Here is a 19675-nt window from a genome sequence, read left to right on the forward strand (position 1 = left end):
TTATTAGTGAGGACACTTGCTAATACATTATCCTAAATCCCTCAAGATTCAATTGAAACCTTCATATACCATTTTCATACCTTCACATGCACGTGCAAAATAAGTATAACATGTATAATTCATTTTGCCAATCTTCTAGAAGGGTGAGATTAATTCAGAATTAAAGTATCTAGATCGGATTTTGCATTTTATAAATTAAGATAAAATTTTCTAATGGGGGTTCATTTTGTTAGTACACTTGAACTAGCATTTTACTCCGTGTTATGCATAGGTTTCTATATTAAACCAAAATTATTTGGTGAAAAAAAAAGTTATACAACGAGGAAAAGCAAAACTTCAAAAGCGTGTTATTTTTTTACCGAAATTTGTCACTTTAAATAAAAGTGATGAAAAAAATAACCCCACACATTGAGGGTAATTAAGCAACAGCGCCACTCTAACAAACTATAGAATGGGCCAAAACATTTGTGTTTAATTATTGTGTATAATTAAAATTGCCAATCTTTTTTCTCAATTATGAAAAAATACCTCTCTTCTATCATACTATATCCCTAATGAATCAAAATATCTCAAGTTCCCACCCCGCAACCACATCTCGCCTCTACCATTCCACCCGTGGTTTGCCATCGCGGGTCGCAGTCGTGTTGTGGTCTCGGTTGTTCCACATCCGTTACGGCATATCGGGTGATACGCACATTATAACACATGAAAGTTTGATAAAATTTTGAAAAAAATACTAAAATTAGAAAATATCAAAAAAGACACAATTTAAAAAAATATCCGAATCGACTCCGAGTAGATTCGGATATATCGGCTGATATCATGCATCACGGATTTGAATCGGCCAATATCAGCCTAGTTAGAGCGAGTCGTCACGGATATGGTAATATCCGTGATTCGGGGATTGGTATCGTACCGGTCCCCTTCGTTCCAGTTATGACTCGGCCGATATGGCGAACCATGATCCCACCTGCCACCCTTTCCATTCCATTGTCACCCTCCTCCATCTGGCAGTCCCTTCTCACTTGCAAACCTTCCTCCTTTCTCCCATCCTGCAACCTCTTCTTAGGACTTTCTCTCAAGAAAAAAAGGTAGGAAGAAAAAGAATTCTAAGGATTCAGCTTTAACTAATATTATTTTCAGTCATTTAACTATTAAAGCTGTGGTTTTAATTTTCGTTTGTTTTGTAAAGCAACTGGGTACCATATGATAATGTTGCCTCTATTGAAGTGTAATTTGTCTATAACCTACAGCCCTTCAAGGGGAACTTTGGTGGCGAAGTCCATCTCACAGGGCGAAGATTAAATTGTGGTTGTGGGAGGAGAGTTGATTTTCGTAGAAATATGCTCGAGTATACTTTGTTTTGTTAAAGGCAAGTTCACCACTAGGAAGGACAATACATGCAGTTTAAACAATATTAAGGATATATAATAATTAATCCCTTTGATCTAAATGTGTATCGTTTACTGATGCTTTATATTCTCAATATTAAAGATATATAATCCTTTGATCTAAATGTGGATCTTTTACTGATGCTTTACATGGAATACAACAACATAGCTTTTGCTGTTTGCATAAGAAAAAGAACAAAAAAAAAAAAAAGAGAGAAAAGAAGTGTACTTTGTTTTTGCTGATAGGACGAAGAAATAATTGGAAGAAAAACTAGTAGTTTTAAAATTGTACAGAATAAAACTTCAATATTTCTAAGAGGCTATTATTTTTATTAAGGTTATATAAGAGAACGATATATGCAGGAATAACCAAATTGGGTTGGGATTAGAAGACTTAAAATACAAATTAAGAAATTTGTTTACAATTTCTTAAGGAAATCTACCATTAGATATTAACTAATGCACTTTACTTGGAGTGTTTATAAGTCCTCACATCTTAAAAATAAGGGCAAATTACATTTTAGCCCCCTGTGGTTTTCGAAAAAACCACATAACCCCCCCATCGTTCAAAAAGCTATACATAAACCCCCTGTGGTTTGGGTTGAACTGGCAAATAGACGGAAAGCATCCACCGTAACGATTCGTGGGCAAAACGCGCCTGTTCTTCTGGTAGCAGTAGGAAACATACCCATATTACCCCTGACCAATTTGACGTACCCAATAAAGCCTAGATGGGTGCTCCTCATCTCTTTCCATCTTCCGAAATACTTTGTAGCTGACTTTGCACTGAATGTTGGTGAAGGAACCCAAGATAGAGAACGAAGGAAATCTGAAGGTGAGTTCTAACATCAAGGTGCAGTCTTTTCCTTTTCCTGAAATATGACTTGAATGGATTATTAATTTTTTTTCAATAAACTATAGATGTCATGCTCAAGCAGTGCTGGTGGAAGTACTGAAGATCTAAGGTACCAATACCTATTTTGTTCATGTGGGAGAAAAGCAGCGGTAAAAATTGTTGAATCTGACAAACCTTCAAAAGGAAAGCTATATTTTGTTTGTGCGACAAGAAGTTGTGAATTTTTCTCATGGTGCAATCCAACAAGGAGAATAAGACAAAATTACACTAGTGATTTGAATGTTACAAGGAGAGACATATTTAGTGGAGAGTCAAGTATTGATAGTTCAGAAGTGGAAGGCTTGCGCATGGATGGTGGTTTATATTTGAGGAAAATGAAAAACATTGAAGAAAGCTTAGGAGCCATGAAGATTTGCGTGGGTGCTTGTTTTGCTATATCTGTGCTATCATTTCTCATTTTGATGTTTAAGTGAAAATAATTCAGATGAATTGTGGCTCTAAAAGTGTTGTAAATCTGAACCTGTTGTGTTCAATGAATGAATGAATGAATCTGCTTTGGTAGTCAATTGATATAATAGGCAAACATGATTTCCAGTTGGTATGAACCTGCTTTGGTACTCACAGGCTGAACTTGGTACTCATCGAGACAGCATAGCCAAAAAGCACATACATGAGCTATCCAAAGTGGACATTTGCAATGGTTTAAAGCAAAAGAAAGTATCTCAATTAATTTAAGGGATAATTTCAGAAACCTCCCCTGAGAGTTGGACGGGTAACTAGTGTGTCAGAGAGTTGCCATAATCTCCTTAAACCCGCATGCGGGTTTAAAGAGTATTCGGATATTCTCATATGCACCTATGCAAATCGAACCAACCGGATATCTTATCCGTATCCCATTTTTTTAAATAAAAATCTTATAAATTTGAAAAATAAAATCAAATTTAGATGTATTAGGGTTTTAAAAATATTATATAAGTGATAAAAATTTTATAAATTGTAAAAATAAAATCAAATTTAAATAATTAAATGTTATATTTGCATAAGAAATAATACAATAATCATAATAATGATAATACAATAATATTGGTGTAATAAAACTGCCATTAATTTAAATATTTACTTATAATGCCCAAAGAGCCTAATTACCAATTTTTTCTTCTCGCGCTCAAATATAACATTAACCCGCATGCGAGCTAACCTTGAAATAGAAAAAACACAGAATCCCGCTTGCGGGTTTCAGTGTTATTATGCAGGCGGGATTTTAACCTGCTTGCTTGTAAACATGTACCACATTGCTCTGAAATTATCCCTTAATTTAACTACCATTATAGCTATGCGGCAAGAGTTCAAGTATAGACAAATAAGGAGCAGTAAAGGTTCAGACTAAGTTCTAAAGCAAAAAAGCACACATCAAAAGCCAATTTCCAAGATGCCTCAAGCATGGAACCAAATTCTGAAGCATTGAACCAAGCATTGAACCAAATTCGTATGACTTACTTAACATGGGCTCACACCACTGAACTTTGGATTCATTTGACAATATAGCTATCCAGAAGTTCATAACCAATTTTTACAAAACAAAATAAGGTACATAAGTAGCTAATCATTAAGTCCAGCAGACACCAAGATTCAACAAAAAGTGTAGCAACAACATATTAACAGTAGACACCAAGATTCAACAGAAAGTGTAGCAACAACATATTAAAAAAAAGCATTTGCAGACAAATAACTTAATTGAATTACAAACACGTTTAGCCCTCTTAGTCCTCACATTCTAGAAACACGTTTAGCTTTCTTAGCCCTCAAATTTTCCAACACACTTGCAACTGTTGGTACAAGTTTTCTGACTCTAGTTGATCTTCTAGTATCCAAAATGGGTTCAACAGCAGAAGCAGTTCTTGTAGTATCCAAAACAGGTTCAACAGGTTCATCAGTTGGTCTTCTAGTGTCCAAAACAGGTTCAACAGGTTCATCAGTTGGTCTTCTAGTTTCAAAAACTGGTTTAGCAGCAGAAGTTTCACAAGGCTGCATAAATAGATAGGTTTAAGTCAGTTAAATGCAGTAATTGCAGTAATAACCATCATCATTAATAGTACCTGTGACACTGAACCCTGTTGTGAGACAGATCCAATACTTGTATTTCCAGCATTTACAACATCTTCACCTGCATTTCCAGCATCACTAGCTCCAGCAGGCACCTATTTTAATGGTAACACATAAGGTAACAAATTAAGTACATATGACACTGATTACAAATTAACTACTACTTACCTTATAAAACTTGGACTTTGGATGGATTGGGAATTTACAAGTCCTAGAATTATGTCCTGGCCTAAAACACTTCTTACAGTGCACAACAAGTCCTTTTCTTGTAGATGTGGTGCCTCTAACTTCATCAGCTTCTCTTCTTCTCACTTTCTTGGGTCTTCCAGGTTGCTTTCTAATCTTTGGGGGATTCACCTTTTCAGCTCCTTTTGAATCCCAATAGTCTTCAGAGGGCATTGCAGCTATAGTGTAGTTATAGGTGCTCAAGTATGCTTCTTTGCTATAACAAGGATCAACATAGTGTTCAGGCTCTGATTTATCTCTTTGAATGGCAGCAATAGAATGTGAGCATGGAATCCCACTTAGTTGCCATGATCCACATGTGCATGTTCTACGACTTATATCAACAACATATACTCTAGTCCCACAATCCACTTCATACTCAGCATCCCGAGAATAATGAGCTATGCAGAACCTACTATTTAGCTTGTTCCTCTCAAGTCGTTCTTGTATGTTTGGACAAAGGTTCCCTTCATACTGTTGCATGCCTTCCCTTTTCACATTTAGCCTCTGCATGAGTTTTCTTCTTATCCACTCAAACATGGAGATGATTGTGAACTCTCTTGCTGGAAGTATGTAGGAATTAAATGACTCATTCAAATTATTAACAAGAATATCACTCTTGCATGAGGAGCTGAAATGTGACCTGGACCATAAATGTGCAGGAATCCTGTTTAACCAACCAGCTGCATTCATAGCTTCTCCCACCTTTGGATCAGCCCTTTCCAATTCAGCCATTGCTATCTTGAAGTCACGAATGTTCCCAGCAGACGCAGCTGCCCAAAAGTACTCCTTCAACTCCTTTCCCTTGAACTTCTGTTTGAAATTTTGATATATATGACGAAGGCAGTACCTATGCTCTGATTCAGGAAACACATCATCAATTGCACTGACTAATCCTTTTTGCCTATCAGATATGAATGTCCATGGAGCTCCATTTTCAGCACCAACTTCAATTTTCAACTCCATCAAAAACCATTTCCATGAGTCATATCTCTCGGCTTCCACTACAGCCATTGCAATGGGAAACATGTTATCATTGCCATCCCTACCCATAGCTGTCAAAAGTTGTCCACCAAATGGACTTTTTAAAAAGCAGCCATCTAATCCAATTATTCGTCGACAACCAGCTAGAAACCCATTCTTCATTGCACTTAAACTCCAGTACATTCTTTCAAATATCCCAACCTCGTTCTCATCCAGTCTAGTCACTTGCAGGACAATATGGCTACCAGGATTCCGGATCAACAAGGTAGCAGCATAATCTCTGATGACATTATACTGTCTTATATCATCCCCTTGTAGTGCCTCTCTTGCCAATCTTTTAGCTCTATAAGCCTGTCTCATGCTTATGTCCACCATAATCTCTCTCCTCACAGTCTTGACAAATCCTTCAATAGAAGAACTTGGTTCATCTCTGAACCTGTCTAAATATTTTTTGCTCAAATATCTTGCATTTGCATGATGATTGCTGTATTCTCTTCCACACACATGCACTCCCTTTATTGATTTGATCTGAAAGGTGCTTTCATTTTGAATTGGGCTTGCCCGTATTTTCCAAGAACAACCCTTTTTGCACATGGCAATAACTTTTGCTCTTTCATTTTTTTTGTACTTCATGGTGTAGCCTTCCCTGACATTCCATTCCACAAGTGCTTCTCTAAAGGCCCGTAAGTTCTTAAATTTATCCCCAACTTTCAACTCAAAATCTGACTTTCTGAATTCAACTGCAGCATTAAAATCTCGACAACTATTACCTTTCCCATTTCTTTCATCATCTCCCCACATAGTGTCAAGCAGTTCTTCATCATCAATAGCAAATTCATTCCACTCTTCATTAGTTTTAGAACTCTCCCCTTCTTCAAATTTGTTCTTAGAAGAGCCTGGTGTTTGCAGATCCTCCATTGTATATGTCTGGTTCGCTGTTGTTGGTTCTTCATCTGTGCCTTTTGCCTGCTGCTGATTTTCTATTTCATTAGCCTTTGCTCTGTTTGCAAAAATATCCTCATCTTCTGGTCCTTCTAATCCCTCTTTCAACCACTCAGGCTCTTCTAAACTATCAGATGTAGCATCACCGTACTCATCTTCATTTTCAGGCTGTTTTTCAACTTCATCTTGCTTTTCTACAGCTTTTTCACCTTTTTCCTTTGCTGAATTAGACTCTGATTTGCTGTGCTTTTTGTTTCCAGTTAGCTTGGTCTGTCTTTTCACTGACTTCTTGACTATCTGTTTCCCCTTTTTGTTTGCTAACTTTTTTGGGGTATCTTTATCAGATGCCACATTTTGTGCTCCACTATGTGGGGCATCAGTGGGGGCACTTTTACCATGACTTTTTACTCCAACTGAAGCAATTTCACTAGGCATTTCATCACGCAATTCAGCATATATGTTGATAACATCTACTCCTTCATGTGCAGTTAACATTAACTCTATTTCTTTATCTCCTTTAATTTCAGCTGCTCCAACATACAACCCACAATTTGGTATTTCAAAATATAGGTTCACATTCGAGGCATCACCATACCTACTATACAATTTACACAACATATCCCTGGACAATTTTCTTGTCTCACAATTTTTAAATATGGCTACATCGTTACCAGTATAGACAGTTTCTGGTTCCCATATGAATATACCACCGAAATGCAATTTTATAGTAATTCTTTTTGAAGTTGTCATTTTTTTCAAAGCCTGCATTAGAAATAGTGAAACACATGATAAGAAAAAAAAACACAATCTGATTAAGAAAAGGACATTTAATAGATTACACACTTCAATGAAAACACATGATTACAAAAAAATACAATCTGATTAAGAAAAGGACATATTGCATATCGCATACTTCCATGGACCACATGACGGCCAATAAGCCGACAAGCAAAAATTATTCAATGTCCAAATTGTCAAAACTTTATCAGCAGCCAAATCACTCTATATTATTGAAAATCAAGCCACCCACATTTGACCCAAATCTGACACTAATCAACAAATCTCAAACTAACAAAGTCGTATTCTACCCATGTTTAGTTGAAATTCCGGTGATTTTAGAACTCCCGAATGCAATTTTCTTTACCCTAATCTTAATGCATAAATTCAATTCTAGTCGATAAAATACTCTATGCTTAAATATGATAATACAGATTGTCCCAAAGCAGCAAAATTTTAAATTAATCAACGCTTAAGCAAAATAATCATTGATTTATTAACTTTCCAATGCCCGCTAGTTTCTGTTCAAAAACCATGCAAGTGCATCTTATATGCTAAAATGATGTCAAAAAACTTACCAGATGCAACAACAGCTTTCGTGATGCTCTTTCACAGCTACTTTTTGGTCTTCAATGGTAGATCTTTGTGGGTTAAATTTCTCTCCTTCATTCGGTGGTCATGTTTTTCTCTCCTTTTCTCACGACAAAGACAGAACAAGGAAGAATCTGACTCATCTGCTTCCTTTTTGTATTTATATTAGGGTAATTTGGACATTTTGCCCACGAATCGTTACGGTGGGTGCTTTCCGTCTATTTGCCAGTTCAACCCAAACCACAGGGGGTTTATGTATAGCTTTTTGAACGATGGGGGGGTTATGTGGTTTTTGCGAAAACCACAAGGGGCTAAAATGTAATTTGCCCTACTGGGAATAAGCTAAGTACCTCATTTTCAGGTTCAGATCTATAGGGACCATTGGGGCAATCAATGAAACCATACGTCAACATCAAAATAATTGTGGCTTAGGAAACTTGAGCTGAATGCCTGAATTGTTACTTTCCCATTCGAATCGCTTTAGCACAGCATAAATACCCCCTCCACCATACACTCGACCCCTCCACCTTCTCTTTGGTCCTTTTTTCCTTTCATCATCCATTCTGATACTAATAGAGTGTTCCAAAACAACAACAACTACAAAAGACACTAATATGGATGCTTTCTCTTCCTCTTTCCTATCTCGACTATCCCAAAATCCCAAACTTTCAACTTCTCTAATCACTTCTTCATCAACAAACATTGCTTTATTACACGTTTCAGCTGTTAGAATTGAAGATAGGCCTCAAACTACAATCAATGCCAATCCCACCACCACCACCACCACAGCACCACCATCATCTAAGCCCCTTAGAAAAGAAATCCCAACAAAATATACGCCTGCAAAATCCACACCACCAAAAACGCAATCACCACAACGGCAAAAGCCTTCAAGAAAGCTAGTAGAACCATCATTGCCCACTGTCTTCTTTAATGCAGTTGATGACTTCATAAACACTTTTATTGATCCTCCAACTCGCCGTTCTGTTGATCCCAAATATTTCCTGTCGAACAACTTTGCACCGGTTGATGAACTCCCTCCGACCGAATGTGAGGTGGTTGAAGGCTCCCTTCCACCGTGCCTCGACGGTGCCTACTTCCGCAACGGCCCAAACCCTCAATTCCTCCCGCGCGGGCCATACCACTTGTTCGACGGCGATGGAATGATACACTCCATCAAAATCTCCCAAGGAAGAGCCACACTCTGTAGCCGGTACGTGAAAACTTACAAGTACATGATCGAGCGGGACTTGGGCTCTACTGTGATGCCCAACGTGTTCTCCGGCTTCAACGGCCTAACACCCTCTGCTGCCAGGGTTGCCCTGGCTGCTGCCCGAATTTTAACCGGCCAATTCAACCTAGCCAAGGGCTTCGGCCTGGCCAACACTAGCTTGGCTCTGTTCGGTGGGAAACTGTTCGCTTTAGGCGAATCAGACCTTCCTTATACAGTAAAATTAACACAAAATGGAGATTTGCTAACCATAGGCCGTCATGACTTTGATGGTAAGCTTATTGTGAGCATGACTGCACACCCCAAAATCGACCCTGAAACAGGTGAAGCATTCGCATTCAGGTACGGGCCAATGCCTCCATTTCTAAACTTCTTCAGAATCAAACCTGATGGTACGAAAGAACCCGACATCCCGATTTTCTCCATGACGCGTCCTTCATTTCTTCATGATTTTGCTATCACCAAGAAATACGCCATCTTTCCTGACATACAAATTGGTATGAACCCTCTTTTTATGATTGCTGGAGGATCTCCAGTGGGTTCAGATCCTGGAAAAGTACCACGACTCGGGGTTATTCCGAGGTATGCTATGGATGAGGCTGAGATGAAGTGGTTTGATGTCCCAGGACTCAATTTTATTCATGCAATCAATGCTTGGGATGAAGACGATGGAGATAGTATTGTTGTTGTGGCACCTAATATTTTGTCTGTCGAGCATACCTTGGAGCGGATGGATTTGATTCATGCATCCGTGGAGAAAATCAAGATTGATCTTAAGACAGGAATGGTATGGAGGCATCCAATTTCAACCAGGAATTTGGATTTTGCAGTCATAAATCCGGCTTATGTTGGCAAGAAGAACAAGTACGTATTTAGATGCTTAATATATAAAGATGATAAGCACCCTTGCTATTTTAAACAAATTATATACTCATATATATATTCTTAACAATTTTTACCTATATAATCCAAAAAAAAAAAAATAGCATACTTTGATTTAAAAAGATTAAAGATGAGCAGGACTTTTACTTGGGATATGGATTTACATATAATAATTATTTTGTGGTTTCAAGTTTGTCAATTTCCTATAATTTCCATCAACATAAACATATTACAAGGTGAATTAAAGTGCAACTTCTTGTTCTACACAATAATGGAATTTCATTTACAATTTTTTAATACATCATTTGTGTCTATAATTGGATATCGTTATAATAATAATGACGACTAAAATTGAGAATTTTTGTCACCAAAAAGAATCATTTGAGTCCATAATAATTAACCTTAAATAATTTTTAGCCAATCTTTTTCATTATACAAGGTGTCCTTTGGATAAAATTGTAAACTTCCAGGATAAGGAAAGGACATCACCCTGTAAGGGGTGCCCCAATAAGGAGGATCCGTATGCCAAAATCTCTTGCTATTTATATCCAATCTTTGCTGTCAAATCTGTCACCTTTTGTAACTCCAAAGCTACTCTTCAAGATTTCTAGGTTCTTAATTAACTCAGGAGGTAAAGTTGATATTGGGTTATATTAGTGTAAATATATCCATATTTCACTTATCTCTTCTTATCTCCCATCATCTAGTTTCAACTGTGGCCAGTTTTGAATACTACTAACTTTTTATTATGCAAGGTGAAGATACTACTGATGATGACATGTATGTCTTTGGAGTAATAATAGTACAACTTCTGACTAAAGGCATACACAGAAGTTGTACTATTATTACTGCAAAGGCATACATGTCATATCAGTAGTATTTTCACCCTGCATAATAAAAGGATCCTTAGTTAGAAGTTGAAAAAAAACTATTAACTACTATTCTCTTTTTATTGTTCAGATTCTTTTGCTCCAAATTGTAACCTGTTTATTACTATTTATCTTTCTAATTGGCACTTTCAGTGCATGAATCACTAGTTTTTTTTTTTTTGAAGCTTTGAATCACTAGTATTTACTATCATATACATAATTTTCCACTTAATAAACTCTCATTTTTATACCGATAATAAACAACTGAAACATAATTTTTACCGTATGTCTGAACTCAAATTATCAACATAATCATCAAGAAGCGGTTTAATTAACAAGATAAATACCATTTCATAGAGAAAAAATATTGAAGAATCATAATTTTGCTTTGGTGTATTGCCCTTAGGACTATATCTAATAAAGATAAAATGAGTAATTGGGTATTAAAACTAGACAAAAGCTACTTTTATTTTGTCACGAGTATCATGTATTGAAACAAATGACTGCACTTGCCACTGGCTATGGCCGTCTATTTAAAATCTTAAAAACACAAAAAAAAGGAGAAAAAGAAAAAACAATTACCACACATACACCACACCCCATGACATCCAATATCTAGGCTTTTTCGGTAGTTGCTTTGCATTTATGGGGTGGGATTTTTCTGGGAAAGATGGGGTCCAAAATTGGGGGCTGAGGCGTTATCTTGCCACAAAAAGAAACAATTACTCGCATCACAAATATATATTTCAATCGTTTTCTGATCTTTTTAATTATTTTTTATTTTATATTCAATATATCACAAAAAAATATTACAGTAATTATTTAAAAAAATTTTCAAATAATTTTCTAGCCAAACACATCTATGCTTGTGTTCTTGCTATGTACAATTTGTGTACAGTGGGTACAATATTTGACTTAAAATTACTGCCTATGTAAATATACTATATTCAAACTCGAAATACAAAACGAAATAAGGATACATGAAATTACTTTTCATGTGTAAATTTTCAAAAATAAAAGTCAACTTGTGAATATAAACTTCATTAAATTTTACTTTGCATAGTGGTTAGACATATGACACATAAAATTTTTTTTTTGGATTTTTTTTTGAAATTTAATTTTCATTAGGATGACAAAGGTTCTTGTTTCTCCTTACATGTACTAATGTTTTGTGCACACTCAAGTCGGAGGTCATTGGGATATATATATATTTAAATTGGATTCAAAAAAGTTATTTGAAAGTGTAGATTGTTGATAGAAAAGTGCTTAATGGCTTGAGGCTAGTTTGTAAATATCCTAAATAATAGGCACCAGAAAATTATTGGATTGAAGATTGAGGGGAGGAAAAGGTTAGAATGAGTAGCTTTATGTTAACGTCAATTTGTGTTTCAAATGCTTTGTAAATGTTCGGCTTTATGTTAACGACAGTTGGTTTTTTAAGTGCTCTGTAAATGTTTCTACAAGGCATTGTTTCTTCTCTTCTTTCTTTTGTTTTTTTTTGTTTTCCAATTGATCATATGAAGTAATGGAACAACCACAAAAACTAGAATCATCGTTTTGAAACGCAAAATAGAACAAAAGTATTAACATTAGTCCAAAAAGACCTTTTAATCTTCTAAGGAATCTAGTCAAGGATCAAGAAAATATTTTTTTAAAAAAAAAAGAGAAAAGATTATGATAAAAAAAAGAAAATAAGTTTATTTTCACAGTATAAGAATCAAATATAACGTATGATCAATAATCTTTATTTTTTACCATAAAACAAAGTTTTGATTCTTACCCACCTCATTTTTCCTTGGCTTCTATCCATACATAAAAAATAAATGAAATGAATACTTCCTGAGGCTCTCCTAAGTCCTATCTATATATGCAATTTAAATTAACTCGTAAAACATTTAATTTTTCTTTTGTAGGTATGTGTATGCAGCAGTTGGAGACCCTATGCCAAAGGTATCAGGATTGGTGAAGCTAGACGTATCAGTGTCCGAAGGCGACCGCCGCGACTGCATCGTTGCTAGCCGGCTGTATGGACCAGGGTGCTTAGGAGGCGAACCATTTTTCGTTGCAAAAGAGCCTAACAACCCCAATACAGATGAAGATGATGGTTATGTGGTGTCCTATGTCCATGATGAAAACACAGGAGAGTCCAGATTCTTGGTTATGGATGCCAAATCACCTAATCTTGAAATTGTGGCTGCTGTCAAATTGCCGCAAAGGGTGCCTTATGGCTTTCATGGCCTCTTTGTCAGTGAAAATGACCTCAACAAGTTATGACTCTTGTGATTCTATAGATGAAGAATAAAAACAAACCCTAGAGAAGGACAATGGGACAATATTGGTTGAGGGACCTAGCTTTCATCATCAATTGATTGAACTTATTTTGTACAGAACTTGGATTATCATTGCCAAAGAAGATGTAACAGTAGCTATAGTAAGTATACACCAGGTACTAGTAACTAAAACAGGTATGTAAATTATACATTGTTTCATGGTTGTGAATTAATTTAAAGGGATATACACTTCAGTTTGGGATTATCTTACTTGCCAATAGTTTCTCTGAAAAAGTGACCATTTTATGACACACAATGAATCGTTTAAGGAAATTTTCATTCTACTACGGATAAGTCAGTTTAACTTGTACAATTTGATGATGATAATGATAATAACTGATATCAATTCAGCTTATCAAGCTGCTACGTGTTATACTGCACCAGTTTGCTATTTTTAGGACAAAAAGATAGGTGTGGAATGAAATTTGATTTTGGCATGTTGCATGGTGAAGAGTAGCTTAGTTTAGTTGTAGGTAAACAGTTACGACCTTTAAGATCAAGAGAAGAGGAATCCTCATAAACGAATTTGAGTTGTGTAATTCTAAAGGAACTCTTACCAAATTTTAGCCCTAGATGCTAAATATCATGCAATTTAGTCCATCAAACATAGAAGAATGCACCATTTTTGTTACATAACTTTTGGGTTGGAACACATGTTCCCCAACCATGTGATGCTAATCTATATAGCAAATTAGGCCTCAACAGGCCATTTCCTGTCCCATATGCCACCACATGCCAATGTGTGCTATTTAGGTTTTGGTCTTGTACTTTAAGTGGGATTAGGCATTTACCTAATATGTGCTAATCTTTTTTGCCACTAAAACAAGCATCACTAGAGATCACTGTATTTTTTATTAGCTAAAATGTGACTAAAGATGGGTCTTGAGACTAAAATAATGTACTTCTTGTACGTGACTATAGATTGCATCGCTTTGAAAATGACGAACTTAAACAAACACAATGTGAGGGATTATCTGAGCAGTTTTTCCTTCATTTAAAATTAAGGAAGATCCGATACTATAGAAACCAACTAAAGGATAAGCCACCTCCTTGATTTTAAAGCTTCCCGTATTTGTGGCTATCACTTAGTAATAGCGTAATGACTTTTTATAGGTAGACTCTAAAATTACTTCAGTCCCTCAAGTTTATTATTAAATATAGGAGTTGACAAATTTTCTCTGGACAAATATAATAGGAATTTCATCCATTATGATATTAGCATGCATGCTGATGTATTTAGCCAATCAACAAATTGCCTTGGAAGGACGAAATTGTTTGTCAACTTATCTGGATTCATCCCTATACAAGTAGCATTATTAGATTCTTTCCACATCAAGATTTTCTACTCCTTTTTTTTTTTTTACAACTGTCATAACTAGCTAGAAAAGAAAAAGAAGTATCTTTTATTTTTTTATAAAAAAAGGTAAAATTTAAGAAGTGAGAAGAGAGCAGAAAATTAAAACTTAGGACCTTTAATTCTTATGGTCTCATCCTTCATCGAGAAAAAGAAGTATAACATTAAATCCTAGCAAACAACAAGGTGGCCTTGCAAGACATCAGCTTTGTTGGGTAATGCACTCCAGACACTTGTGTTGCTTCTCCCTTCTGGTTGCTTGCAACCTTGTGTTGCTGAGGCTTCACAACCACCCCACTTTTCATGATTAGAATCCGTTAAAGACACAAATTTCTGAATGAGTAGTGTATAGAAGAGGCAATAAACTTTTAACTAATTCAACCCTGTTTATTCAGGACAAAGGACATTGATAATTGTCGGTGATTATTTACTACTAGGAAATAGTCGAAAATTTCTTCTTTCAAAAAATGTACTCGTGTGATTAACTTACTGTACCTTTTGTTTTTTACGAAGTACATATGGCCCACTAAATAGTGACCAAAATCTACACCATATTTACTATAGTTTGATCATTTACCAGAATGGAGCAAATACGGTTCGCTTAGGTTTGGTTAAGTACAGTGGTGTACTGTATGTATAATATATGTATAATGTGGGTATACGCTTATAGAGATAGGATATATTTTATGCATTAATATGATGGATACGAATAAAATTTATGAGTACAACAAAGTTATATAAACACACACCATATAAAAGAGAAAGTATAAAATTGGACAATTGTACGAAATCTACAACGTACCTGTACCTACCCCTGTCCATTATTTACAATGTTTGAAATGCTTTGTACATTATTCAGAACAATCATGCCAGAAATTGCTTCGTGCCCCTTTCTCCTTCATTTTGTATCATGTGATATTGCGAATATTTAATAGAATTACTGTTCTGACCCTAGCTAAAATCACATCTCAAAATCCTTACACTTTTTTTAAACTAGAACAAAGCAGCCAGAACAATGAATTTGACACCCAATAGATGGCAAAGAACTTACTCACAGAAAGATGAAGAAATTGATATACTTTTTTTTTCCTTGTTTTGAAAGTGTTAAAAAGTTCATTGCTTCAATCACAAGTGATTTCGATGGTCTTGCTTGGACAGCTTTATCATTGACTACAGAAGCTAGATTCCCATCTACCGTAATTAGGAATAATAGCAAAGAAGGATGCTAAATTCATAATTTGATCTAAGATGATGTGTACACCATTTTACTTTTATGAACGGCTACAACTTGATTCAAATGTCTCATCAGTAATTCTCATTTGCTTCTAAAAGTGTTACGCATATTAATCTTTTTACACTAGTAAATCTAAATACATGATACTCCCTTCTGTCCCAATATTAGAGTCGTTTTTTGAGAATCCAACTTTTTGTGTAGACATGATAATCGTTATGTCTAAATAAGGTGACATTGATAAATTTACGTATGTATTCTTTGAATTCAAAATATTCTCTTGATAGATGTGTATTAGAATTTTAAAAAGTTACATTTTCATATGACAAGATTGCAAAGCATGTGTTAAATTTGAAATAGTGACACTTATTTTGGGACATCAATAAAGTGAAAATATGACAATAGCAATGGAATGGAGAGAGTACATAACATATATTTATATTTAAAATTCTCTTTTTGCACATGCAACATACATCGAAACCTGCTAGCAAAAGTCGATACGTTATTCGTATTAAAAAGATTAATCTACTTATTCTTTTATGTGTTCTCTCCAGTTATTCTTTAAAACTCTAACTCTTAATCATACAAAGACTTAAAGAATTTTGTGGAGTGTTTTGAAAGGCAAACAATGAAAGATGACAATATCAACACCATATAAGCTTGGCATATAACTGGTGGTGCAGGGAATGTAGAAGTATGGTATTTATAATGGCAACAATGGAGTGTTTGGATACAAAACTTATCCGTTTGGATACAAAACTTATCCCAAATAATATTTCGCTTGCATCATAAACACATTTTTCAATCCACCTTTTTATATTCCCAACCACCTTTTTATCTCACATACATCACATCACAAAAAGTACTACAGTAATTATTCCAAATAATATTTCAAATAATACCCTATCCAAACAAGAATGTTTGATATGAGTACAAATGAAACTTGTAAGACATAATTATTATGTCAGAAACACATTGCCTCCTAAATAAATATATTTGGACTTTCTTCCTTCTATCATATCGTTATGGGAGCATCTTCACTTGAAATCATCTGTCCCTCTATTAATAGTCATACAGAGGATCCTTATTCTTTAATTAGTCATCTTGACCAACTCTTAGCATTTTCATAAAAACATAGAAAAATTTTACAAGAATCCAACACTTGAAACTACAGACTTTTGAATCCTAGAATGTTACACAAATATATATTTGTTTTTGCTAAAAAAAAACTTTTTTCTATATTAATAATATGTCAAAATGACGAGTTTTTATTGCGGACAAGTAGATAAAAACTCTAGATATGAAGCAATTCACCCTCTGCATGACCTGAAATTTTTTAACTAATTCTGTAAGTTTGCATGGGATGATTAGATTAGGCAGAATAGCTACTGGCCTTGAATCAGTAGGGCTTGTTGGGCAATCGCTTTCCATCCAATTTGTGGAAATAAACCAAAGCTTTTTCCTTCAAGATTGCTCAAAAGAATTTGTTTGTAGTTTTACTTTAAAGGGTTAGCCATATAAAGAAGTGATGCATCCTTTATCAATCTATGAGAAAATAGTTCTATCACATATCCTAGGGTGTAATGTTTTCCCTTTAGCTTTAATTTGACTAGATATAGTTAAAGAATACAGCTGAGGTCCAGAAAGAAAAAAATTGATTAATGGCCACACAGCGCTAATTTTTTCAATGGAGCTTCCATCTATAAAATTAGACATCAAAAGTTGAATCATAAGGGAAAAAAGAAACAAATGTTGAACATGGAAAAAAAAACTAAATGTCCCAATTCAAGCTCTAAGCTTTAGCTACACTACAAAAAAATGAGCCTTCAGTGACAACTGAATCTTGTCACTAAAATTCCAAAAGTCGTCACAAAAAAAGTTAGTGACGACAAATTACCTATATATGAGTCTCAATAGATATGTTTGAAGGCTCCATAACTCGAACCAGGATAGTACCAACAGTAGAAAAATGAGATTTCAACTCCAAATCGACACCAATTATCATCTCTACTGAGAGTTGCATCTTTTTATTTTGTGATTCTGACCAAAAAAGAAAGAAAGAAAGAAAATCATCATGCATGCAGTATTATTGCTTGAAAGAAAAGGACCACTTTGCTTCGTTTGATAAACGAGTCATTTTCCACTGGACATGTCATTGGTGGTCCATTTCCATTGGCATTCCAGATGTAGTTTCTAAAAAATCACTTGCTTATGCTTATTCAATGATCTTAACTGCAATAGTGACCTGTTAGCCACTCTCATCCTCAGGCCTATTTTCCTGTTGGACACTCCAAAAATCCCAGGAAGATATTTAAGATTTGACAACGAAAATGGGATAAATGGATCTTATTCAAGCTCAAGATAATATATATACACACACACACACAAATAAGAAAAAAATCTATTGAATAGAAAATGACAAAAAAGATAACAAAACAAAGAAAAATAGATTCAAGTGAGTGGTACTTAGCTCACAAGGTTCAATGATCGAGTAGTGATGTCTCGTGACAGGTTAGTTGTTTCATGCATTTATTATGCTTATCAATTACGTCTGAAGAGACATTTGTTGTGGTGGGTGACCAATTTCACACCCCAATCTTTTTGGAGAAAAAAAAAAAAAGAAATTGCAGCAACGAATCTTCTCAAAGTCTTCAGAACATCGTTGTGTTCAAAAAAGAAGAAGAAGATGATGATGAAAAATAAAAAGCGATTCACTTCTCAATCTTCAAAGACATATCCTTTGAGTCGAGTGCAACAAATTGGAGAGTCATGCGGTATAGAATCAAATGTATTCTAGTATTTTTTTTTTTTTTGGTGTCTTTTTGTTTCTTGTCCTAAAATAAGGTTGTATGCAGCAGCCACTTTGTTCTCCCTTTCGCGTTTTGCTCTTCACATTCATTAATCAAGTGAAGTAGAAAACAGGAAAAATAAATGTTCATGTTTTGACTGCCAATTAACGATCAAGTAACTAGAGTATACATGCAAAGCTATCTAATTTATCTAAAAGCAAATTTTATATATACTATCAGCGTATACACTATCATGGTTGGATGGATAACACATGAACAAATTTCAAATTCAAATTTTACACGTGTCATATATCCAATGGTGATAGTGTATGCACTGATAGTTTATAAAAATTAATCCTTTTTCTAATTGGCTGATTTGTGCATAAGTGCATGAAGTACGTGTAGAGCTATATGTTTTACCGTTTAGATTGTTTTGGTAGGCATTTGTTTGATAAGTTTATAAGAGCACTTTTCTTTATAATTTATTGTGAGATAAAAAGGTAGCTGGAGAGTTTTTCAATAACACATATTAAAAAGTCCACCAAGCAAAAGTAAGGAAATGATTTTTAAGTCCCTCTAAAACTAACGGAATGTAGCTGAAAAGTTCAGGTCTAAATTGTTCTTCTTAAATCTTTTTTTTTTTTGTCAAATTTCAACTTCAATATATAGGTGTTCTTTTTAAATCTGAAATAGCTTATAATGCAATATTTCAGGAGAATTTCAGGATACAGTGAAGTAGATTTTCTGACATGTTTTTTAGACAACCTGTTGCAATTCCATGCCAAAGCTTGAACGTTGAAGTCAACGAATATTGCTGGCACGAATTTACAAACTAGGTTTAATCAACTGTGGCATTTTGACCATTGTTTAATACAGAGATAATAAACCACAAATCAGCTTGTTAGCTTATCACCTGAGTTGCTAATGTTAGGTTACTCCTCTTTTTTCTTTTCTTTTTTTCTCTCTCTCTCCAAGAAAGATGAGCGTAATATGCTGCCATAAAAATGAAAAAAATCTGAGTCTTGAACTCCTTCAAGCAATAAGCTGGAATTAGGAGTAACCTAACATTTCTCTGGTGAACTTAATTTAGGTGATGCAATGCTGAAATGACATGATTACC

General features: G+C 35.0%; 2 protein-coding genes across 2 annotated transcripts; one reads left to right on the plus strand and one right to left on the minus strand.

Annotated features, from left to right (window-relative positions):
- Positions 1 to 3921: 3921 nt before the first annotated feature.
- On the minus strand, positions 3922 to 8193 carry LOC140012925 (uncharacterized). The gene is made up of 4 exons (XM_072061506.1): positions 7857 to 8193; positions 4519 to 7263; positions 4344 to 4445; positions 3922 to 4272 (listed from the first exon to the last, which is right to left on the minus strand). The coding sequence occupies exons 2-4, from the start codon at positions 7249 to 7251 to the stop codon at positions 4015 to 4017; spliced, it is 3093 nt and encodes a 1030-aa protein (XP_071917607.1). The 5' UTR covers positions 7252 to 7263; positions 7857 to 8193; the 3' UTR covers positions 3922 to 4014.
- Positions 8194 to 8206: 13 nt separating this feature from the next.
- On the plus strand, positions 8207 to 13386 carry LOC113703222 (probable carotenoid cleavage dioxygenase 4, chloroplastic). Its single transcript, XM_027224520.2, has 2 exons — positions 8207 to 9964; positions 12765 to 13386. Exons 1-2 carry the CDS (start codon positions 8484 to 8486, stop codon positions 13123 to 13125), a joined length of 1842 nt encoding a protein of 613 aa, XP_027080321.1. The 5' UTR covers positions 8207 to 8483; the 3' UTR covers positions 13126 to 13386.
- The last annotated feature ends 6289 nt before the right edge of the window (positions 13387 to 19675 follow it).

The sequence above is a fragment of the Coffea arabica genome, chromosome 8e, assembly GCF_036785885.1.
Source record: "Coffea arabica cultivar ET-39 chromosome 8e, Coffea Arabica ET-39 HiFi, whole genome shotgun sequence".
Classification (NCBI taxonomy): Eukaryota; Viridiplantae; Streptophyta; class Magnoliopsida; order Gentianales; family Rubiaceae; genus Coffea; species Coffea arabica.